This window comes from Apis laboriosa, unplaced genomic scaffold (assembly GCF_014066325.1).
Source record: "Apis laboriosa isolate Shangri-la unplaced genomic scaffold, ASM1406632v1 scaffold40_cov151, whole genome shotgun sequence".
In the NCBI taxonomy this organism is placed as follows: Eukaryota; Metazoa; Arthropoda; class Insecta; order Hymenoptera; family Apidae; genus Apis; species Apis laboriosa.
The window spans coordinates 544,706-571,023 of record NW_025223180.1 but is presented as its reverse complement, the minus strand read 5'-3'; the positions used below and the strand labels follow the sequence as shown (position 1 = coordinate 571,023).

General features: G+C 39.4%; 2 protein-coding genes across 3 annotated transcripts in view; one reads left to right on the top strand and one right to left on the bottom strand.

Moving 5' to 3' along the window:
* The window catches only part of LOC122715790, a 50,647-nt gene extending 32,974 nt beyond the window's left edge, over positions 1-17,673 (top strand). The window contains exons 1-3 of one of the 2 annotated variants that reach the window (XM_043938244.1): positions 6,508-6,642; positions 10,018-10,055; positions 14,881-17,673. In XM_043938244.1, coding sequence (XP_043794179.1) covers positions 14,941-15,852 — 912 coding nt within the window. In that variant the 5' untranslated portion in view covers positions 6,508-6,642; positions 10,018-10,055; positions 14,881-14,940 and the 3' untranslated portion in view covers positions 15,853-17,673. Of the gene's footprint in view, positions 1-6,507; positions 6,643-10,017; positions 10,056-14,880 lie in introns of those variants that run through there. The other variant, XM_043938243.1, reaches the window with a different exon arrangement.
* A 537-nt stretch (positions 17,674-18,210) lies between these two features.
* On the bottom strand, positions 18,211-19,633 carry LOC122715929 (glutamine amidotransferase-like class 1 domain-containing protein 3A, mitochondrial). The gene is made up of 4 exons (XM_043938526.1): positions 19,481-19,633; positions 18,958-19,247; positions 18,576-18,739; positions 18,211-18,422 (listed from the first exon to the last, which is right to left on the bottom strand). The coding sequence occupies exons 1-4, from the start codon at positions 19,631-19,633 to the stop codon at positions 18,211-18,213; spliced, it is 819 nt and encodes a 272-aa protein (XP_043794461.1).
* Between the last annotated feature and the right edge of the window lie 6,685 nt (positions 19,634-26,318).

Sequence of the window (26,318 nt, the reverse complement as noted above, 5' to 3'; positions counted from 1 at the left end):
CACCAGCGATTCGTATCTTTCGTATCTTTCGATTATACGAATAAGAATCGTGTACGATACGCTCTTCGACATCTGTTCAACGATTTGGCAAAAATGGCAAAAGTGATGTCACGAAAAATCGCTACGTGGAGAGAAGACGTGGGTATAGCGTGCTGCGAGGTCGAGCACGAACGATTTCAAACGATGATTTCGCTGCTCGGAATCGTCACGTGATCGTAAGGATGAAGCGTGACTCGTGAGCCTTGGCACGCATATCGCGTTATCCTGGCGATCGATAGAAACGCTCACGCACTCTTATGCGCTGCTGCGTTCCTCGGCGCCCACCTATCGAGCAATCACGACACGCCACCTACTCCGATCGTTCAACTTCAATACGCTGTCCATCAGCTGCGCCCGTATTTCTTTTCGGTGATCAACTAACGAGTCTTAACGAGAAATTCTGTTTACCGCGGGAAGATATTATAAATCCAACGACGCATAAATTATTAAATTATTTACAAGTGAGAGACGAAACGATGACAAAATCGCAACGTTCTTATCATTCGTATATTATCGTAATTAAAAACAAATTTCATCGATTTCATTTCGATTTTAATTTCGATTTTATAATTATTCCTCGAGATCGAGGCAAACGATTATTCGGACGATTATAAATAGAAATTATCATCTCGTTGGTCTGGTTATATCCGGCTTGCCGTTACTTCGTAGAATAGTTATTTGTTCTCGGCCGTTGCATCGAGCACACGGCCGCGAAGGCTTCGCGAAGGCTTCGCGAAGGCACAATGCCAATCAAGATCTGTCGACCGACATTTACAACGCGCTCACGATGTAATAATGAGAATGATGGATTATAGGTGAGTTGGACGTTGTGTGGATAATCGGCCGAAAGAATTGGAACGTACGAATCTCTAACGCCGCCTATAATGGCCGGTGGTGACCATTGAACTTCTAATCGGGAAACCAGTATCGGGCTCCGGTTGTCAGGTTGTACGATCGGGCGGCGTTGGCCGGCACAGGTTGTTACAATAAAGCCGGCAGGCATGACAAATAACTAAATCGTTTCGCTACCGTTAAACACGTGCGTCGCATTAATGGGAAATGGTGGTGGTGGCTTGGACGAAGATTGGACACCCGGAGCGTGCGACGAAAAGAAGTCTCTCCCGACATTGTAACTTCTTTTATTCGTTGTTATGCGTTGTAAAACAGGATAGCCGCGCGTTATAAATCAATCGGGGGAATTACGCGTCGACAAGTCGTAAATAAGCGCGACACCGTCGCCAACATACTTCGATATGAAAATATCTGGATGCAAGCGAGAAACGCGTTTCTGAGCGACAGAAATCCTTCGGTCGATCGCGTGAAAACGATTTTTTTCTTTTTTGCTTTTTTTATACACTTGGATGTACTTGGATTCTCGCTTTCGAAAGAAATGACCGTTAAAGAATTGAATTGATCGGAACGGGTAATTTACCATCGCGTTTCGAAGACGAATACTCGTCGACTCGACTCACGATCGAGTCGATCTCTGGATCGATGAAGCGATATGAAACGATCCGATAATTCGAAGTGTAAATTTCGAGGCGTTCTTTTCTGTTCGATCTCGAGGGAGAGAAAAAGCGTTTGGAAGATTGAGAATGTTCGTGATCGTACTCGATCTGTCCGTCATAACTCGGTCGTCCGTTACCAGGAAGTTAGACGCCTTACGGCGAGGAGAGAAAGTCACGCGAACATCACGACTCTTGTAAGATTCTACTGTTCCACGAGGAAATTATACCGATCGTACGTGTAGTTGCGGCATCGCTTTGTATCTTTACGAGCGTCGATCTCCCGTTCGGTGATAAATCGCGGTAGCCGCCTGCTTCGAAATCCGTCCTGCTTCGAGAATAAATTTAACGCCTAACCTAATAACCGCGCGCGCCTCTTGATGAACGAACGAAAGCGTTCTCGCTCGTGTAATTGGATCGATCCGAAACACGCGCGATATTGAGAGTCAATTTATAGAAAAAAATATACGAAAACGAAATAATTACGATGAGACGAGTAAATCGACACTGGATCCTTCTACCGGATTCTAGTTTATGCTGTACGAGTCAATTTACAGATTTCCAATTGAAATTTTCTTAATTATAATTGTTTTTTTTTTTTCTTTCTAATTCGAGCAATGCTCAAGGGAATCGAATACTTTCGTTCCTTACATAATGATTGGTAAAATATATATATATATGCTCTACTTAGTTCTGCTCTAGTTATCTAATATCTAATTAAAGCTATAATGAACGTACGTCGAGTTTTAATGCTGAGAAAGATTGTTATTAAAATCGATAACGATTGCAACAAAATGGTGTTATTTGATGTCCATGTTTCTCGATAAATTAACGGCAAAAAGTTAAATCGCAATTAATAGCTCGCGTGACGAGTTACTTGCTCTTTAATTAAAGAGAAAGTGTCGTCAGATTCTTGTATTTCACAGTTCCCTTGCAAAAGTAACGGAGAACTTTATGTTTCCTTACTGGATTTATTTCGATACAAACTACTAAACTAATCTTTATAATTCAACGTTAAATAACGCGAATCCCTGTTCCCTTTCGTCTATATTTTGGACAACGAAACTTTGTCGCTATATATATATATATATATTATATCGCATATGTTTTTTGCATCGCACGATTTATTCATTATTGCGAATAGATAATCGAGAAATTGCGCACACGAGGCGAATATATCTATATTTCTAACGGTGAAAGTAGTATCGAATAAGAGCAATCGATGTCGAAACTCTGAATTAACTCGGTTGCATTGCCAAGGTCAATGCAAATTTCCCTCAACTGTTAAAGAGAGAATACGATATTCCATAATCGAATTCGCCTTACGTTTATCTCGAAATTGATTTCTGTGTATCGTTCTACGTTATTAAATTAATTAATAACACTCATTTGTATAAATATTAAATATCGATATGCTCAGGAAGAGAGGAAAACGCGTTTTTCAACTTCGTTAACATTCAAACGTATCGATCACGCGTCGGTGAATAACATACACGTTAGAAATTTTAATAAACGAAATTCTTCTAAATTCGATAATCGAAATCGATATGTTTCGTTTAATAAAATAACGTTACATTCGATGTTAAATGGAAATGTCGCTTATTGTTACGTCGCGTAGATAAAAACACGCAAAAAACGCGACACGCGTAAAAATTATTTCAAAATAGAAATTCTGAGATAGAGAAATGTAATTAAAATGTAATTAAACGGTACGTATGAAAAATGTCCTTTTTATTGAATATATATTTTATAAATGTATTTTAATTACTCGAAACATTCGTGTAGAATATAACTTTCGCGTATTTTTTGCTATACTATATGGAAAATATAATTATTTACAAGCGTCGGAAGCATTAATTGAAAAATTTTCGTATATTAGCTATAAACTCGGAATTTAGAATTTCTTATGCGACTCAAGTTTATTTCGCAATTTAGTAATTCGATTTATATATATATAGAAATTAATTCGCGAAATCGAATCTTGATTTCGATTCCTCGCAAATCTTTTCCTACTTATCGTACGTATCGATCGCGATACGTGCGCGCCATGTAAGGATACGGAAGCTTGGGTGCATCCGATCTTAGATAACGCGCGATGTTATTTCGGCCTCGTGGCCGAAGAATTACGAGGGCCGAATAACGATCCAATCTACTCGACTTATCAGATTTCAATTTGAATGCAGCGAGAAAGTTGCGGTGGGTAATCAGAAACTGTAACGCGTATTCATTTATTTTCGATTCGCTCTTTATTATTTCGCGCAACTTTGTTACAAAATAAAATCCTATCGAAACGTCCACAAACTCATTAAAAGATCGAAAGTAACGGATCAACTATATCCTATCGTAAATCGGTAAATCTTAAACGAGAAACGAAACTACGCTCAAACTTTTGCTTGCGCTGAATAACAACGAGTCAACAGCGATTTCCACAGCGAAATAATGTTACGAACAATTGGATCGAAACAGGCGAATCGCCCTTGGCTTCGCGAATATTACGTGACGTGATATCGCGTTTACCGGTCGAGAAGGGAACGTTAGATTTCTCCATCGAGCGAGCATCGTTATAGAAACGTTGCGCGACCACGTATTTCCGGATGAAAGGAACGAGAGAGAGAGAGAGAGAGAGAGAGAGAGAGAGAGAGAGAAAAGAAGAGAGCGAAAGAGGCAAAGTATTCGCGATCGGTTGGATTTTTCCCTTGGAGAGAAAGTTCCTGTTGATTGGACCTTCTCGCGCATGCCGTGATAAATTAAACGAAAGTTTAAGTCGTCACGATCCCTAGGAGACGATCGGCGGCCGGCTGCTGGCTGTGGCTACCTACCTCGTGTATCTCGATACGTGGCCGGAGGTAATTCCACAGATGCTGCGTCGAGCCGGATGCTTTCACTCTCGAGAAATATTTTCGAGGGACGAGATTCTTTCTCCTTTCTCCCTCCTCGCGTCCTTTTCAATACGATTCTTCGACGAGCAAGGTGTGGCCGTAAACTCCCACGTTCCCTCCCAACCGATTCCCATGATACCGTGCATGCTTTGTTAATGTAATGCTCATCGATGCGCCTTCTCCTTCTCCTTCTCCTTCTTCTTCGTTGTTATTCAGCTCCCTGCCTGGTGGAAAATCATCTTTATCTTGTTTCGCGGTTCGATGATATTAACCTCGATGCAAAACCGTAACACGAGAAATGCAAATCTTTCGATACATACGTAGCAACGAATGAACGAAAAGAACTTGGCAACGAACAAGATTCCAGCTACTCGTGCAAAGATTAATGAAATCCCGTTCAATTAAATTCGACACGGCGCCCACGATTCTACGAGCGGTTCACGATTCGGTGAATAAATGCAAATTATCGGGACGGTTTACTCTGTGTGTGTGTGTGTGTACTCGTATTCTATCCTCGGTGTACTTTCAATTACCCGTATCTCGATGACGTCTATCCGTGGTAGTGATTGCACGAAGCTCGCGATCAAGATAGTTCGAATTAACGAGGCAGTCTCGCGCCCGGCAGTGTTAGTTCCTGGAATACACTTGGATTCGTCACTTGAGACGAAACCGTTCACAACTAAATTACATTACGAAATCGGACGGATTCGGGATACCGTGTCGATAAAGTCGGTTGTCTCATTAGCGATTATTGATGGGACCGAACGTTTTCAACCGTGGCGCGATTCCTTTAGTGGAAGTAGTTTATTGGGTTTGTTCTATCGTTTCTCGTGCCACCGTTCAATGCAATGGATGGAGATACAACTTTATAGTCCGTAATCCGTGTATTGAACGGTACGAAAACGCGTGCATATCGTTAGAGAGAGTTTGGACACGTGAAAAATTATAATCGTTCCGGTCAAAATCGGGTTTCTTCGGGTAGGCCAAGTATGTGTAATTACCACGCGATATATTTACGAACGATCAAGTATGACTCATAAGAAATAAAAGGCTCGTGTTCGTGTTGTAATAAAATAGGATATAGATATGTCCATATATAAAAAAAAAAAATCATGGTCGAAGAACGGTTTTAATTTTACTTTTATAAGCTGAAACGATGCGATAAAATATATCGAAGAAAGTTATTCAACGTATATTTGCATATATATCGAGTAGATATCTTCGTTTGATAATCTTCGCTCACGTCACCACGGGATGAGTCGATTTTTTAATCGCGTTTGCGATAGGAAATCGAGAGGTGTGTGGCTATCTTTTGTGGCTATCGATTATCAACCGTGCTTACTTCTCGAACAAAGTTTCGCCAAGTTTTTCGAATCTTTACGATCTTACGAATCGTTCTTGTCGCTCTTGAGAGAAAAACGCATATTCTCGAAGTTCGAGTCGAATTATCGGGATATAAACAACTTCCTCTCCGCAAAGATATCGCGTTAAATGCAACTGGATTAACCGATTTCAATCATTAAGAGCCGCCTAGAATTCACCAGACTGTAAAATATGGTCGAGATATCACTTGGAGAGGGTCTCTCTGAAACGTGTTGTTAAATAGGCGGTAAATACTCGCTAAATAGGCGCGTAATGCCAGATTCTTTTTAGCCAGATTTTTCAAAAAGATCCGAAAGTAGGAAGCGCCTGATCGTTGGAATACAAATTTTCCCCCCGGTTTCGTGGCGACGTAATATCCTGAGTCCCCTTTCTCAAGTTGGAACCCAGGGCGAAAAAAGAAACGAGAGAGTACTCGTATTTCGAACGATGGTAATCACTTCCTCGTCGGTGTGCCGCACGGTCATAAGAATCCGGTCTGATTTGCGATTTGATTATGTCGTTCGCGTGCGTATTACAATTTCAAAGCAAGCACCGGCTGTATCTAGAAACGGAGAACGGTATGCTGTCTTTTAGATGTACACGGGAGCAAGCGTGGAATTTTTCTTCGTCGACATTGATCACTCGTCCATCAAATCAATTCGTATACTATATTTGCGCTATCTTTGTATACACGCTTGGTCACAGAAATATTCTACGCTCGTTTGCATTTTCTACAAAGATACGTTTTAAATAATTTAAAGCGACCAATTTTTTTTATCGCACGATGACGTTCTCTTTCTTCTTCTTCTTCTTCTTCTTCAGCGCGAGAAAATAATAAAAGATCATCTCCGGTTCAGGTTAGTACAACGCGTAACAATGGCGTGAAACAGTGTCGAAAGTGCAGCACGAACAAGATTCCCGTCGGGATCATCCTCGTTATTGTTCATCTCGGAAAGTATAGGAACGTTGAAAAACGAGGTCGTGACAGATTAATGCTCGATAATCGCCACTGTCGCCCGTTGGAAGTGGCATATGTGTATTAAAGCAACGGTGTCGCGTCAAGCGTGTATATATATATATATATGTATTATTACCTAAGAATACAGTGCGTGGATTACGTATCTTTCGACATCTTCTTGCCGATTGTTCCCTCGGTCGAAGATGTTGCTGGCATCGTTTCTTTAGAAAGTGGAGGTGTATACATTGATGCATTTAAAAGATCGATATCTATGTCATCGTGTACAACATAGAGTACACGATGAGATCAATACGGAATACGCGTCACTCGTATGTACTGGGTGATATCCCATTTAAGCGTAGTTTTTATTCTTTACTTCCATAAACTTCCATAAACTTTCGTTTATAGATGCATACGTGTATTATTCCATTCTGCTTATTATTATTCTGAAATAACGAAGAAGCGAATAACTATAATTTTATTTAAAACCTTCTTCGTAAACCGTTTGTCGTAAATTATCTTTAATAATTGTCGTTGACGGTAGACGATATTTCCTGGTCTTTTTTCTTTTTTTTTTTTTTTTTTTTTTTTTCTCTTTCTTTTTTTTGTACTTCGATAGAAAAGTACTATCCTTGAAGTTTACAAATTAATATTAAACTATCATAATATTTACATCGAGCTCTGCAAATGCTAAGCTCACACCTTCGATAGTTTTTTACGATGCATTTTTCATGTTTATACGCGTAAGCGGTTATTCGAATATCTTGATGATTCACGAATTTAAATTATGAAGTTGTAAAAATTTTATTATACTACTACTATTTGTTATTCAATACGTATATTATAGCGTTCTTTTTTATTATGATTAATCTTTATATTTTTTTCAATTTTCAAATATAAATGAGTTACGGCATATTCTATTTCGCATGAACATATTTTAAAAAAATATAAGTTTTCTGTAAACAATTCATATCTAATTATACGATAATAATTCTTGAAGAAATAAATAATTTAATAAGCCATAAAATTGTACAGTATATTCACTAATGATGAAATGCTGCAATTTTATTCTACGTATCGCTGAATCAAATGTTTAAAGTTCACGGCAATGCTGTTGTAAGAATACGGGAAAGTAAACAAGGAAATGTTATCAGTGCAGTAGGACAATAGACGATTGAAAATATCTTTAATTTCTTTAAAACGTCTTCGAATATTTCGAACGAAGTTTCAATCGATGTATCGAATATATCACGTGGCGATTGATAATAAGCCCAGAGATCTAAATCCTTTCTAACGCGGAGAACGCGATACATCTTTCGTTGCGATCGATGATGATCGATTTAATTTCTTTAAAACGTCTTCGAATATTCCGAACAAAGTTTCAACGGATCGAATATACAACGTGACGATTGATAATAAACACAGAGATCTAAATCCTTTCTAAACGCGGAGAACGCGATACATCTTTCGTTGCGATCGATGATGATCGATTTAATTTCTTTAAAACGTCTTCGAATATTCCGAACAAAGTTTCAACGGATCGAATATACAACGTGACGATTGATAATAAACACAGAGATCTAAATCCTTTCTAACGCGGAGAACGCGATACATCTTTCGTTGCGATCAATGATGATCGATTTAATTTCTTTAAAACGTCTTCGAATATTTCGAACAAAGTTCGTTTCAACGGATCGAATATACAACGTGACGATTGATAATAAACGCAGAGATCTAAATCCTTTCTAAACGCGGAGAACGCGATACATCTTTCGTTGCGATCGATGATACGCATCGCAATAAATTTGGGAGAATTTCAGAGAATCGGTTCGACAAATTACCGGTGCCGCATTACGTTGCGGTGGCCGTAATTGGTGAAATACTGCCAATAGTCACCGATTTAACAAGTTTATTTGATAAATAACATTTTTCGCAACGATCCAATGATATTTTTGTTTCGATCGATAGATAACTTCGAACCGGGATTTAATTGTTTAAAAATTAACACATTTTCGAAAAATCAATAAAATTCTATATACGGAATGGAATTTGCAATATTTTTCTTTTTTTTTTTTTTTGTTATTCTCTTTGATCTCCATGCAAACGTGGAATATTTTTTTTTTCTTCTTATCATCAATCGAGATACTTTTTTCGAAACACGAAATTTTGATCGACCGATTAGAGTGATGGAGAAAAATAATTTGTCCCGAGTTTTCGTTGTTTACGCGGTCGTCAGAGACACGTTGGCGAAACGAAAATTTAAAGGAAGGGCAAGTAGGAAATGATCCAAGCGCCTTGTCTTTCGAACTGTAGTTGACAGGTGGAGCCAAGGGAGCAACTGTTCCAGCGTTTTAACTTTGAACACGTACCGCGAGTATCTCTGGAGACGTACTACGTCATCGCTAAACGTTTGCCGCTTGTCATCCCAGTAATTGACTTTCTCTCCTGGCAACGATGAAAGAAAACTGCCCTCGTCGCACTCTCGAACAGTTTGCGTTAATCAATCCTTTTATCTGTATTTGTAACGGGAACAGAATGATGGATCGGTACTTTCAAATTCTATATGTATTTTTCTATTTCAAAAGATCGAGCGACGTAGAGAGATATCTTACACACGGTGAGTGATATCCGTGAGTGTTATACGAATTTTAGATTCGTATCGACACGTAGCACAAATTTGTTGTATTCGCGCGTAAGAATCACGGTACGAGAATCGTTGTCACGGTCGTCATTTTAACCATTTGAAATTCTATAAAATGCATCGTCGAGAAACGTATTATTGATAATAATCGTCTTCGGTGTTTATGTAGATCGTGAGAGTGGTCGCATTTATCATTCCGCAGGCAGCTTCGTTGTTGGTCGATTGAAAATTTCAAGGAGCGCCTCGGTATGGCTCGAACACTCGAGAGGAGGACGATCATTTATCAACGACCATTCCGGTATTCAATTTAACCCTTATTAGACGAGTAATTTTGTGATCACGTTTATTAGCGAATTAATCAACAAAGATTTGCCTGTGATAAAACGACGATGGCGATCCCTCCACTCGATTGATCGTATTTAAGTGGATTGAGATTTATTTTAACTTTACGAATACTCGATACAATCTTCTAGATGTTAGACCGCGATAAATTGTATCGAACGGGTCGATACATATATATATATATATATATATACGATGGTAAATAATCGCAATAATCGTTTTTAGAGCGAATCATCCGTGTATAAAATTTTATATATATTTTATTTTACAAGAATTCGTTGTTTATTTCAGATGGAGCGGCAGTTGCTACGGACACCGTTGTACACGAGGTAAGAAAATCTTAGAAGGAAAACACACGTGTGGATAGCAGTTCAATATAATTCTAATCCTTTTTAATACAACGAGGAGAAAGTTGGTGACTTGATTTATATCGGGAAACGCGATGCTCGATGATTATTTATCGTAGGTCGATTTTATAAAGTATATTGTACAAGTTTGCGTGAAATAACTCGCGCCTGGTATACTCCATTATACTTTGCGATATATATAATCTTATTGTTGTGTATCTCGAATCTGAAAGAATTTTAATAAATCGAATGATATCGAATGGAGAAAGAAGGAGAGTTTATTTTTTTTTTTTTTAATTTTTTTTTTAATTAATATAGACTTTATCACGTTCTTAAAAGGGGTGATTTGTAGGAAAATAATGCGTGGTTCATGCGTGTCAAACGCATTCCTCCGTTACGTTAAAAAATTTTCACTTTACATTATCGATATTGCGCGATCAGAAGAAATAGCAAGATTTATGAGATTGTCATATTACGTGAGATGTATTTTTCAATTCAAATTACGGGGCAAGAGCGATGTAGATACAAGTGGTACAAGAACTATGTAGATCAATCGCGAATGAATCAACTCAGAAGACATGACGAACGCTCCTTCCACCGCACACCTTCTTCTTTCATACGTTGCTGTATTTAAAGTAACTCCTAGTTACGAAAGAAGATAATGACATCGATTAAAAACGCGCTCATTAGCTCTTTATATAACTGCGTTTAGATTATCGTCTCGCAATACTTTCCTGTCCAACAAAGTAAAGTAAAAGTAAAACTGATGCTAAAACTTTAAAAACTTGACACGTTGACGCGTGTTTTTAGAGGAAAAACGATGATGCCGGGTGAAATATTTCCAAGGCAGTCGAATATCGAGCGAAACTTTACACTCGTTACCAATTGCAAAACCAATGGATACGCAACGAGTTTGATAAATATTTTAAAAAAAGTATTCAAAGTAATGTAAGTATTCGGACATGTAAATTTTATTTCAAAAGATGATTTAAACGCAACTGTTGCAAACGAAAATGATGGAGTATCGGTGACAGTGGGTCGTTATCCAAATTGCATAATGATTTCTAAAACATCACAAGTTTTCATACTATCGTTAAATATTCGAAAAAGTTTTTCCCTCTCCTCGAGTCTTTTCGAATCGAGAGAAGAGAATTTGCAAGAAAAATTGTGGAAAAAAGGAAAGGAAAAAGAAATACCTTCGCGCCTAGATATTCAGATCAAAAAGCGAAAGATGGAATTTTAATCGAATCGTGGTGTGTGTATGTGTGTGTGTTTAACGTAAGAAATAAGGCGAAACGTCAGTCAGATTTCTAGAAACGAAAAGATCTCGATCAATCATTATTGCAACGTGCCGATCATTTTGTTTCGGAATGGGACCAAAACGTGGTCAGATCCCACGATCGAAGTCGAACCGTCGAAACGTGTATCCACCGCCGGTGAATTTCTGTCATACTTTCGCGTCTCTGCACCTGTAATAAAGCTTGCAACGATTATATCTGTTGGCACGGCCGGATCATCTATCCTATAGCCTGCGGACTTGGCAGACTGATTGCCCTTAATACACATATAATTTATACCGAGGAGAGGGATGATAGCACGTTGCATCTAATTGGATTCCGCTCACGTATATATATATACGTACACGCATATAAATATTGACTTAATATAATAATCATCGGTGCGTTGTGTTGCCATTACCGAACGAGCCACAAGATTAATTCGCGTTCCGTAATCGGCGTGTTAATAACACTTCCTTTTCTTTCTTTTGCGGTCAGCCGATCCAACGATCCATCTTCTCGTGTCCTCGTGCGCTCGGAATAAAACCGGCAGATTTGTCACGATTTTCATCTTTTACAACCAAACAACCCTTTCACTTCTCCGCTATTTCATTCCCTTTTCCGCGACGCTCGATTACAAATAAAAACAAGCCGATACGAAATTTCTCCTTCATCTTTTCAAAAAACGTATTATTAATTTATATTACATCTCTTAAGGATTCTCGCGGTTCCTCGATTAAAATATAATCGATTTTTATGCAAATGCAAATTTTCCACGTTACTCTTTTTCCGCGTATACTTTTTACGTATTATAAGCGATACACGAAATTTGACGTTATTCACGTAATATTTTCCAATAATTATCAATTAAAAATCGATTAAAATATTTCTAAATATTTAGCGATTATCGCGCAAATTAAAAAAACTGAATTAAAAACGTATTAAAAATTAGAAAAACTTTGAATGGTTACAGCTTCGAAGATAGTTGAAACGCTTTTCGAATTATCCCGATATCACTTCCGGTTCCCAAGATATCGTCGCGCGATCGAAAGGATAATTTTTACTATCCTCATTCTCGTCGCTTACTCGGATTTCACCGACCTATTCCAAGTTTCAGACAAGTGGCAGACGCGATTCCTGGAAGTAAACACTTCTAGGAAAAGATATAAGTCACCGAGTCCATTCATAATCTCCGTATTATGTTAAGCGCAGCGGATACTTTGATTCCTTGCATCTCGGCAATCGATCGAGAAATAAAGCAAAAAGTGACTTCAACGGGGTATGCTTTCCTCTCTCTCTCTCTCTTTTTTTTTTACACGAAAACTTTGTAATTTTCTAACTTGAACTAATGGATGTAATGTCGTGATGTAAATAATATCTTATTTGTCGAATATCTGCAAACGCAAGATTTTTTCTTTCATATCATTATATATCGATCTCAGTAAGAAACATAGTGTTTATATAAGTTTTTACTCGCTTTTACCGTGCTCGTGATAAATTTCTACGATAATGGGATGCAAAACTCCGATTCATTAGCGAAAGAGAGAGAGAAAAAAAAATACTATTGCGTTAATTAAAATGACAAAGGAATTACACAAAGGAATAATTTACCGCGCGACGTTTTCCTCTGCGATCGTAATCACGGTCAGATCTTATTCACGCGCAGAATCGTGATCACCTCTTCTTACGCGACATAACGGCTCATCTATCACTTTCATTTACGAGGGCAAAAGGCCCCGTTCGTCGTCTATACGATTCGTGACGCAATACTCGTTTATAGGTCAGTGGTGAAAAAGGCGCATACGTTAACCCGACGTCAGTTTGCCGGAAAATCTTTCGCGCCTCATTGATTTATAACTTGGCTACATCCGTAAACCATCTGAAATTTTGTAACTTTAAACTTTATTTACGTTCTCGCAGGTAACAGTGACTTACTCTTACATACGCTCGTACATACGCGAAGAAAATATTTGTCACGTTCCAGCGTGAAAATATAAATTTACTCGTTTCTCGTTTCTACTTTATCTTTACACGACGATCGATCGCTTACCTAATACTTTACATTTCGATGTATATATAAAGTTATTATTATATAAATTTTTCCTCTACGCAACTATTCCGCGTCCGATCGAATCGCCACGTTGTGGACTACGACGGACGTAGGAGAAAAGAAATTTTTAATTTGCATAAGACGCGTGGAAAATGCTATTACCGTTTAAATTGGCCACCGTACGACCGTATGTACACAATGTCGAATTACCATACAATCGTAAAACGCGTACTCTCGACTCGACGGTAAATAATCGAAATGATCGAGCTAGGTATCGATTGCTCTCGGTTACGAATTAGACGGGGGAAACGCGGTGGATTAGGAATGATGTTAGAGGGGAAAAATTCGAGGAATACGAGGCAGGCAGATACAGTTATAACGCGGCCAAGAGTTGACCTGACATATCGGTAACAATGCTTAGGCGTGTCGCGGCCGTGTTGCAACCGATTTCAACAAACTATCGTCCGTATCGGCATCGACGCGTGAGCATTGCTCGCGTCCGCACGTGCACGTTCCTCCGCCGGATAACAGCGTATACGTGCGGCGCGCGTGATGTCGAACGGCACAGATATAGGCGCAGCTGCTAGTAGCGTCCACGTCATATCTACGATACCAGTTTTGCAGCAGCCGGTCGTCGCCACGAAGATGCGTTAAATGTCAAGGCGAGGACACGGTGGAGTTTTGTCCTGGTGGAGGATAGATCCTCGCCTTTTATGCGATCGGTCAATGAGCTTCGCGAAAGGAGCTCCACGCGTCATCCAAAGCCTATCTTTTATCCGGAGTTCGTCTTCGAAACGCGTCGCTTGGGGCGTCGATCCGTTCGAGAAGAGAGAGAGAGAGAGTGTTTGAAATTTTTCTAATCGACGATATCGTTCGTTTCGATCGATTTATCGAAATTGATATCTTGGATATTGGAACTGTATTATTAATAAATTTACGAATACTTTACAGGAAAATCTCTTTCTGCACTTTCGTTGGCCAATTGATCGATTTTAAATTTATCGATATAATAATTATAATGGATAACTGTAATTTATCGGAGTTTGTAACGATATTCGTTTATCTCGATCACTGAATTCGTACCATTAAACAATATTTGTCCAAATATTAAACGAAAGTAAAATACGATTTAAGTATATAAGACAGTGGCAATAATTTATTCAAAGTTAATATTCTTTCCAAGTAAAAGACGTTTTATTAAAAAGGAGCAAGTCATTGGTGTTTAATCCTTTGTTTAATAAATATATACGCACACTTTTATTGACATTATCCTTTCACTCAAGTGCGCAATAAATTTAATCAATTCATAGACATCATTAGAAAACGAGTTTTTATTTAAGTAGGTATATTTTAACGACACATTTGACATAAAGATATATGTATTTTACGAAATATTTATAATATTATTAAATATTACATTCTAATAAATGTTAATATACAACTTTGGAAAATTTCTCTCTCTCTCCCCGTGTTTTTTCAGGATTCCGTGGCGTCCGCCTCCGAAGTGGGGGAGGAATACGAGGACGGCGACGATTCGGACATGTACATGGAAGCGGAGAGCGGCGAAACCGATCGGATCGATAAAGGGAGGGAAAGGGAGGAGCGACGCGAAAGTTACGCGAACACGACTGACCGTGGCCCGAGCGTGCACGAGGAAAGCAGCGGGGAGGTGGAAGGGGGGGAAAGCGAGGCGTCCAAGTGGAAGAAGGACGATCAGGAAGCGGAAAATACGAAGGAAAGCGATCGGGCCGAGGCGCCCGATTCCGAAGAGAAAAGCTTGGAAACGGAGAGTCAGAACTTCTTCCCCTCGTTCGCCGACCTGTTCGCCAATCACAGAAGTTCGTTCGCCGAGCAACAAAGGTACAGGCCTCAGAACAGATTCCTGGGATACCTGCAACGCGATCGCAACGGTTATCAAACGGCGTCGGGGGTAACTGGGGGGAAAGACGTTCATCATCCCCTTCTGGGATCGGGCAACTTCGGCGTGATCCGAGGCGGCACCTATTATCCCGAGGAGAAGGAGAACGACGAATATTCGGTGGACGATACTCTGTACAATCCTTACTATCACGGGGGGAACCGTGGCCGCGCAAATTATTTCAGGAATCCTAAACCGCAACCGATTCGCGGTGGCGATTTCTTCGCGAATTTCCGAGATTTCGCCGACATCACGGCCCCCCCCAAGTCCAGTTTCTCTCACTTATCCGTCGTTTACGCGAATAAAAACGCGACCGGGACGCGTCTCGGTCAGGAGCCGAGAAATATCATCGAAACTCTGAGGATGCTGGAAGAGGAAGGGCAAACGAGCTCCGAGGTGGCGGTCGGCACGGAATTACCGAGGAAGAAACAGAGCAAAGGGAAGAGGAAGTTGATGAAAATGAAGCAGTACGAAGAGGACAAGGCGAGGAGATCCTCCCGCATCACCGTCGAGCCTTTGTTGGCGCTTAGTTGAACGTCACGTTTCGGAATTGAAATTGTAAGGTAGTGCGGACGCGAACCACGGGATCTTTCTCCAAAAAAAGAAAAGAAAAAAAAAACGCGAAATCTGGCCACGAGATTAGAACCAAAGTGTGAAAAATATTGTCATTTACTCTATTGTTTATTGGAGGAGGATTTTGTGCGGAGAAGAATGCGAAGAAACGATCGATCAAAGGGGACAAGTCGCGTGAATTTTTTTTTTTTTTTTTCCCCCCATTAATTTTCCAATAATTCGATGCGTCGAGATTTTGTATTTAATAGGAAGAAGTGTTTCGTGTAATTAGAAATTTTATATCAACGCGTTCCGTTGAACGTACTTTTGAATTATTGGAATTAACGTAACCGCCTTGACGTGCTTTCCAATTTTCGTGGCAAGACTGTACAGATTGCGTGTAAACCGAGTATTTTTCTCCAATTATTTAAATCGTTCGCTACGAAGGATAAACTTGTGTATCGTTTCGCTTTCGTAATTCTACGTTTCAGACGTTCCTCTGAGAAAGAAAGAAAGAAAGAGAGAAAGAAAGAAAGAAAATTAAAAGCGTCAAAATATAGGTTGCCATCGAAATCGAACCGTTGAAATGATACAATCGGAGCTAGACTGAAATTACTTTGAAAATTTCGAATCGAAGAAGTATCGAACAGCACTCTGTTCGATCGGACGAGATATCCGAATTGGAAGAAGCAGAGAACTATCGGAAATGATACGTGTCCGACTCTAACTCGTATCCAAGGATAGTCAAAAGTATCTATGAAATAGTGTTTTTATCGATCGATTAATCTCGCAATTTTTGCGTGGAAATAATTAATCATTCATTGTCGAACGAGAGAAGATCAAACTCGTTTATGGCCAATTCACGGACACGTTTCAAATCGATCGAATGCATTTTCGCGTGCTGCACCTTCGTTATGCTCGAGTAAACTTCAGTCAGGTACGAGTGTAACGAGTGTACGGGCGCGAATAACGGGTTAATCTCTCCGTTCACAGGCTGCGCGCACGCGCTTGACACGCGCGTTTCCCTTACGTGTATTTGTAACGAGTGTGAAAACACCACGAGTGTATTTAATAGAAAAAAGAAAAAGGAAGAAAACAGAAAATTCGCGAAAACGGAAGGAGATACATTTGCGTTTGTCACGGCCTTTTGTAAATAAATTTCCACTGCTCTGCCTCGCGTTTTCTTTAGTGTTTTAGCTAAAGCGGAACCGGACCAACATTTGCGTCTTCATTCGAACATGAACATGCGCGTGTGTATTCGTTCGCGGACCGTATTTCTGCGTTTAACTATGAATGTAGTTGTAAACTACGTTAAGGTAATCTATCGTAAGATAAGTATATCTCATATCGTCTGTTTCTTTTCTACGTTGCAGACTGTCTCGCTGCATTTATTAAATTCACAAAGACTGTTCATCTATTAATTATTATTATTATTATTATTATTATTATTATTATTATCGGCTTGGCGTAGAATTTCTGTTTCATCTCTTGTCATTAATTAAATTAAACTAATATCTTCCCACAAAAGTATCGAATTTTTTGTTGTTCAGATTTTCAGACACGTATTTGCGATTTTTCTTCTCACATCACGATCCTTTGATATTTCTCTTTATGTTCGTGTGTCGAGTTATGCGTTCCAAATCTGTTGTCGACGATTTGTCGTTTTGGTTTTTTTCAAATACCATGGCATATAAAGATTCACCATTACACTTCGTGCTAGAATACTCTATATAAAGACGAAAAGTCCGCCAGTGAATCTTTCGCTGTAGATTTCGACGATATTGTTATAAAGATTTTGTTGTTGTTTATTTTAAGTACGATAGTATAGGTATGATAATTAAATGCTCGATCACTGTGTCTCGTACCGTATATGACTGTATACTGCAAGGGACACGTGATAAAGTATCGAAATAAAGTATATTTTTCATAATTTATGCGAATGTGAAAACCTGTTATCATCATTTCCTGACGGATTTAATAGAATAAAAGAAAAAAATTTTTTTTCCTCTCAAAAGGTAAGTAAACTTTACCATTTATAATCGTAATAAAATTTATTTATCGTAAAATAGTTAAAAAAAACATACTCGAATACTAATAGATACACACGACATCGCTATTTCTTTCTTTCTTTTTTTTTTTTTTTTTTTTAGTTAATAAATATTTACACGCGAACAATACATTTAAAAAAAAAAAAGCTATAAAATAAAGTTTAACATTAATCGAAATATTTATAATTCATTATAAATATATATAAATATATATATATATATATAGGACTTTAGCGTTTTAAAAAAATAAACGCGAAAAAAAAACACGCGAAAGAAACGATATTATTAATTATTAATTCATATGTTTCTTCATCGTGCCGATTAGTTTTCCGATTCCAGTATAAATTTCTGCATACGTCGCACGTTTATACATCCAAGCTGGTGTACTAAAAACGTTGTATTTTTTACACTTGGTCATTCCCTTTACGCTTTTCTGCTCGATCTTGGCTCCCATGTCTTTAGCTTTCTTAATAGCATCGGCAAACGGCCACTCTTCCGCTGGTGCTAAATACGATTATTACGCGAATAATAATAATTCTTATATCTTGCGATAAATATTAAGACATTTGTTTAAAATTTAAATTTAAATTTGTAACTTGTAAAAAGTAATTACATACATAATTGGATACATAAGTTACGATAGAAGAAATTTCTTACATTCTTTTCCAAGCGTAATTTTAACACCCTTGAGCACTCTCGCTACAAGAACACTAGAAATGCAGATCGATGCAATTGGTTTGCCCTCGTAGTAAAAATCTTCGATAATTTGTTCCAAATGGGGATGTATAGTGCAATCTGCACCTTTCTCTGCGAAATTGCTCCTTTATAAGAAATACGACGAATAAAACGAATACAATATCGACGGATTTCGGTTTTGTAAACCGAACGAACGAGTAAGCTATTTTAAACTCTATTCTTAAATTGCATATTTTTTTTTTTTTTTTTGCATTCGTTTGATCGACGCATTTAACATAGAATTTTTCACGAAATTATTCTTATCATTCTTTTAAATCGATCGTCGACTCAACAAATTACTAACAATGTCTTTGCAGCACCAAATCCTCCGGGGATAACGAGTGCCTCGTGTTTACAAGCTTGGCATTGGCATAACGGTTTTATATTCGATCTAGCGAGTCTGGCAGCTTCGACTAGAGCGTTTCTGAATGGACTATCTGGATCCGGTTTTTTGATAAAATGATCGACAGTTTCACATATGTTTACGTCTGGCGCGTAAAAATGTGGCTTCATATCTTTCAGGCAGATATGTATCATTGCCGACATGGCTTCCGAAATTTCAGTACCATCTAGATAACCGCAGCCGCACAAAATCTACGACGAGAAAACATTTCAAAAAAGAAATGGACGAAATCGTTTATTTTTTAAAAAAAAAAAAAAAAAAAAAGATAAATTCAGCGTTATAATTTTTATTTGGCTCGTACTCTGCAAAATTAATCGAAAAATCAAATATCGATCGTTCTATCTTAATTATACGAGTATTTGAGGTAATAATAATAATTTATCAAATTGGACACAACGTATATTAAGTGCGTATAAATACTCACAACGGCAACGGGCATTGGATCGCACTTTCTTTGTTGCTTATTACATTTTCTATTAATAATTTGTGACGTGTGAAAACTAGATGATAAAATAGATCTTCCAAGCATGAAAGATTCATTTCGTAACGCTGGCACGAATCGTACTCGTCGTAACATAATATATAAAAATATGTGATAAAAAATAAAACGACGTTTTATTTTTTATTAAAATTTATCAAATTAGATGTTTATTTAACCAATAATTTTCTCCATTTTATCAATTTGCGACATTCGCATGTTTCGTTTAAACGTAGAGAAAAATGTAGAGAAATGTAGAAAGGAGAAAGATATTTCGATAGTGGTGATATCGGTGTTCATAAATTTGAACCTCTATTTCCGAACGTTCACCATAGAGGGCAGGATTTGCCGGAATTACAAGAAGAGTCCTCGATGCGATTGGCGCAAACTATTTTCCCGAGTTACACGCGCTCGATCGATAAGTTCGTTCCGTGGCGTGCCGCGACGTGGTTCGAAGCTGTGCTAGCTGTGAAGCGAAAATCGGAGAAAAGCGAAAGAATGGGATGGGATAATAGCGAGGAGGTGAAGGGGAAAGGATAGAGGTAGGGAGGAAAATTCAAAACCTCTCCTCCGTTTAAATAAACATCGGCAAGGTAGGCTGAACTTATTTTATGGCCCGTATAACCTTTATTGTGCTCTAGAAGCAATTTTCGCTCAGACTATGAATACGAAAAGCGTTACGGGGAGTGGTGAAGAGATTTAACAACAACGGTATGAGAAATAGGGCGCGTAATAATAAATCCTTTCCACTTGGTCGGAATATACAACTATCTGTAAAAAAAAAAAAAAAAAAAAAAAAAGAAAATCCCAGAAATATTATCGAATTTCACATTTATAGGGAAAAATTTGAAGTAATTGGTGCGAAACGATTCAAAGAACGATTAAATGTTAAACTAAAATTAAACACACTGTTAAGAGAGAATCTCGCGTTTAATTTGCCACTATAATAGCCCACCCATAATGTAAAGCTCTGTGCGAAAATCGCGAATCTCAACCGATTCTAATTATCGAGCAAAGTACAGGGCACCCTCGAGTGCCGTTTCGTTGCTCCCTTTTCTACGAGAGAGTAGCAAGGTTAACGCATAATCTTATGTAAATCCCGCGTTTTCCCTTATGCTTATACGCCCTTTCCGTATAGGAAAAGCAACTTACGCGGGTCGGTTCTCGGGTTACACGTGGAAAGGGATGCTTAGGCGTTCGGTGCGTTGGACGCAGGGGTAGGGCGCGGGGCTTATATGAATGTTAAAATAAGTTTGAAATTGTCGCGGACAAGTTCGGCCCCGTGGGAGGCAGCCGTCGAGTAATTCCACCATGCCGCCGGTTTCGGCCCTTCGCCGAGTTTGCGATCACTCGTGAATTTCTACCAACTTTCTACGCTTCTACGCGTCGACTTTCCTTCCCTTCTTATTGTCCTTTCGTTAATCGCCCATCTTCTCGATAATTCATCGCGAATATAAACGATTAAAAATACTTCCTGCTTCGACCCTTAATGCATTTGGACGCTCGTTCACGTAACAAACGCATTTCAAGAAACGAGCTTTAATATTTCAACTCGAGTCGGAAACTGTTTCCCGCGTCTCGATAATAATCGTCGCTGTCGTTTCTTAGACGTCGTCAGAGTTTCGCCAGAACTCGACGCGGAAACAAACTTACGGGAAGTTAGGGGAACCTCTCTTCCTGTCGTGGCAATATTCTCGACGACACGAGGAGCGAGGTAAAACCGTTTCGTCGAATGACAGGCTGGTGACATCCGGCGAAGCGAGAGCTACTAACACGTATCATCGTCGACATCCTCGAAAGATTTAAATCACGAGTTCTCGCGATGAAGACGAACTCGTAGGCGCAACCATTTCGTGTTTGGAGAGGGAGAGAGAGAGAGAGAGAGAGGTGGGAGGTGGACGGGCAAATGCGACGCGATGCGAGTAACCGAGTGGTTAATTGAATGAGGTGCCTCCCAGGAGCGTCGAAGCGTCGCGTGTCACACGTCAGAATTTCCGAACTGGGAGCCGGAAATTACGAGGATTGTCGGTTCTCTGCCAATTATCAGGTCGCGATATGATTGCGCGGCTGGAATCGCGCGGCAGCGGTGAATCGAAATCGCGCAACCTCCGACCCAATCGTTTCCTGTATGACGGTAGCCGACAGACCGAGTTCGTCAATCATTAATAATCCATCAATCGTATCGATAGTTGGATTTCTCTACCGATACCCCGAATCCGAGAGCACGTAGGGGAAAATGATCGTTTGTCAATTTCTAAAAGTCCCGTCGATTGGCTGTTGAGCCGTGTCACGAGACGCGTTCATCCTGTTTTCATTCTGTTGGCGAGTTAAAATCGTTTAAATCGATCGCAAACATCCTTTACCTTCCTCGTTTACGCGTTATTAATTAAACAAGAAATGGAAGAAGAGAGGTATGCTTATAAAAGTTTGGGACGTCGATCGAAATATATCGCGTAATATATAGACAGAGGGTTGGATTGAAGAAAGGAACGCGTTTGAGAATCGCGTGGTGCGTTCCGGAAGATCGGAAGATGGAAGAGTTTGCAGCATTGCGGGTTGGTAAAGTGAAGACTGCTTATGCATTCTTGGCGCGATGGCAATCGCGGGGATGGCGGATGTTGGCAGGGGTTGGATGCCGTGCGAGAACCAGACAAGAGAACAATTACGCGCCGTCAGCCCCGTGACCGGTACGATGCCATGAGGCGAATCAAAACTAGGTGTGCTATCACCCTTGGGCCAGCTCCATCTTCTCGCTTCGAGGCCACGTTCCTCCTCCGTCCCGAAGGGAAAAGATCGAATCTCGATCGGTAAGCGAAGTTGCCAGTTTCCACGGACCAATTTAACCAGGGCTTGTCACACCCTAAGTTTACGCGTTTCTCTCGTTACTTTTGCTTCCTCGATGAGTCGATTGTTCATCGAATCATTTTCCTAATATGATCAATTCTATATTAAAGTACTTTAATATCGAGACGTTCAATTTATTTAAGAGTATTTCGATATTTTAACAAATTTCGTTTTTTTTTTTTTTAAAGAAGAGAGGAAAAATGAAAATTTAAAACGTTGAGAATTCGAAAACTTTACTTTTTCTCGATATATCGTCTCTCTTTTTCCCTCGATATTTTTTTATTTTTTCCGACCCTTCCCTGCCGTCCACGAGATCGCTTCCCTAATTTTCAGCACGATCAAACGTTATTTCCAACCTGTTCCACCACTACACCGAAACTTTCGTTTAACCGATATTGAGAAGTTTTTCGTTTCGTGTTCGAGATAACTTTTCCCGTCGACGTTTCTTTTTCTCTTTCATTTTCGCACCCTATTTTTCCTCCGCATAAAATTGTTGTCGAAAAAAAAAAAAAAAAGAGGCAAAAAAGAAGAAAAAGAAACCATTTACGTTGACTCGGTTTCCATCAAAGTAATCGTAATTGCAAAATTTAAACGATTACGAAAGTACGTAGAAAGGTAAACGATCAGGGATCAACGAATATAATAAACGATAATAATAAGGATAATTTAATTCGAGGAGATGAAAAACTTTCGACAAATTTTCCATTAGATACACGATTGCACGGTGTCGCGAGACGAATCGGTCGTAATCCGATAACGCGACAGTCGCTTAAATGGTCGCATACGTTACCACGACGTTTACCTCGTTACGCGTTGTGGTGGTGGAATCACGGGCCACGCTTTACCCTCAAGGTCTGAGTAATTAATTTTGCGAAACGAGTTCACACGATATTATTCCTCCCTCGCAGGAAGCGGCGGGAGGTCTCTGCCCAACCGAAATCGTTTTCCACGGAATTCGTTCCCCGCCACGCGCGCATCGCCAAAAATCTGAAACGTCTACTCTCGTCGACGAGGCCGACGAGTTTCAAGGTGGCGTTCCGAGCGCTGTTAAAATCTTCGCAAAGTTCATCTCGGCCGGAATAAATGAATAAATAAGAGATCTCGTTCGCGAGGCAAAGAGAGAAAGGGTCGGTGGGCATAAAGCGGAAACGTAATAAAGCGGTTTCGCACCACCGATATTAAACCTTTGGTCGAAAGAAAAAGGAGTTTGCTCTTCGTCAACGATCGTGGAACGAAAGGCGACCAGCTTTGCTTCGATTAATTTTTATATTTTATCGTCCTCCCTCGAATCGATTATTATTATTCTATAGAATAGATCATTTCGTTCGATTTCTTTCCGACCTCATATTTTCGAGCGTTTGTTATTTATAAAAAGCGCTTCGCAAGGAGAAGGAGGAGAAAATCCTGATCCATTGTTTGCAATAATTTCGCCTTAAGGACGGTGGAGAGAAAAGAGCGTGTCGTTGCAAAGCGTTGAACGACTGGCAAGTCCCGACAATTGGAGGCGAGTTTGGCGCGCGCGAGAGAGAGAGAGAGAGAGAGAGAGAGAGAGAGAGAGAGAAAGAGAGTTTTATTGTATTTTTTTCATTAACAAGTCCCGAGCCGGTCCCAGGAGGGCGGAAAAGTTGGCGGCGAGTTTTAGCGAGACTTTTGTTAATGTTCGGAATTAACGGAGTAAGGAGACTTTAAGTCATAAGGCCTCACGGGAGCGCGGGGTTCGACGCCAACTTTCACGATTCTTTATTTCTTTATCAACTCCGACCCTTGGTTCCACCTCCGCCTCACGGAACGCTCGCCCAGCCCGACCAACCGTTTCTTCTCGCTACGCCGCCACTCTATAATTACTTTGTTCGGCACAATTCTCTTATTTTCTTTCCCTCTACCTCCTGTAATCATCGACCAAGCCTCTTTCTTCCACTCCTTTCACATTTTCTAAAATTGCATCGCGTTCTTAAACGTCCATCGACTTTTCATTTTCTTCGATTTTCTTCTTATTTATTTATTTATTTTTTTTTTTTACAATCCATAATTCCAATTTCAAACGTATGTATTTACATTAGATGTACGTATATCTAAGTTGTATATAGGACGCGATGCGAGAAGCGTGATGCGCGATACGACATGATTGCGTCATGTACGTTTTGATGTTTCATTAGTATGACGATCGACGTATGGATTGTACGGACGATAACCGAGTCGAGGTGAACGTGTCTTCATATCGCGTCCCATACGTTCGGCAACGATCGGGGAGTGATCGTACTTGGTCTCCCGTAACTAATCAACCGACCGTTGAAGCCGAATCAATCTTTGTCGTAATGCTAGATAGTTCTCGAACGAAAGGAGATTAATCCAATAAGAAACTCGTTTCTTTTACTAAAATATTATTATCGATTATTAAATCTCAAAATTTTCGAAACGAGTATAATTTTCTCGATCATTTAAACGTTTACATTTATAATTTATCACTCGATCGCGATATATATTGATAATTGCCGATCCATCTTGACAATTATCTTGAAATCGTTAATAAATCTTATTTTTTGTTTCAAAATTACTGATTACTAAAAAAAAAAAAAAAAAATGAGATTTCGCAACTAACTGAGCGTACACACAAATCGAATAAAAAAATCTTGCTACGTATTTCGGTAATGAGGCGAAAATTGAGACAGCTTTATTAACTCGGGGGGAGGGAAGTTGCCCTGATTAAGTTACAACTCGACCCCTCGGCCGGCTACCGAAGTCATCCCCATTGCTAATTTTATTTATTACACAATTTAAAAATCAATGCCTCGATAGAAACTATAATAAAGCAGAAACCGGTAAGGCAGAAATCATTTTTTTCTTCTTCTTTTATATCAAACTTTATTTTTATTTTGCGTCGCAATCACAAGCGTTTTAATTTTGAACGTTAACGGTTAAAGAAATGTGTATACGTAAATATGATCAAATTTATTAAAACTTTCAATTCTCGTCGTTGATAATAAAATCGCAATGAATACACGAATTTGAATTTTTTGCAACGATCCTGATTTCGTATAACGAGTCACCGACTACGAGGGGTATAGTAATAGCCCGTCGTACGCTAACTAAGTTAATTTAACCCGATTAACCGAAGACTAAGAGCTGACTTAGCTGGAAGGGTGAATGCACGGGAGGTAAATACCTCTGCTGTCGGCCTCTACATTTTTAATTAATTAACGATCAATTTGCACGCGAAATGCACTTCGGGTGAAGTTTAACGCATGCTCGTTGCAAAAGTTGATAACACGAGGCATGAAAGAATAAAGATGACATCGAAAGCGGCCAAGTAACGAAGATCGATACGCTTCCGGTTGATCGCAGAAATGTCGCTTGAATCGTAGATATCCACGGTGATGGATAGCGTAAACGTTTCGCATCGTCGATTATTACCAATTTCTTTTCCTTCCTTTTTTTCTCGTAAAATTTTTGTTGTCGTTTCCTTCCTTACCTTCCGTTTATTTTTCACGTGGATTTCACGCGAGTTCTTCGAGCGACGTATCGTCGCGTCGAAAAGTTAAGACCTTAGAGAAGATTGGATTCTCGATTTAGTGAGCAGTTAACGGATAAGGCTAGATTGGAAAATTAGGCGAAAGACCAAGCGTCATCTGGTGCACGTTTTGGGAATATAATAAGATACTCTCAGCTACCGCCTGAACCTCGTACATCCCTCCAAGATATCATGGTCCAACGCAGAGGACTTTATCGGGTGCTTTGCTTCGTAATGAGCCACTTCGAATCTCAAAGCTTCCACTCGAGAGTTTCCCGCTAGAGACGCATCGCCTTATATCCATAACATCGAGAAAGCGGATCGTATATGCGAAAATATTCGAGTTTCCATTTCCAGTATTTGTGTATCGTCGTTTTTATTTTTTTTTTAAAGAACTAGAATAACGTTTGTTCGTCGCGATTCGCGTTGGAA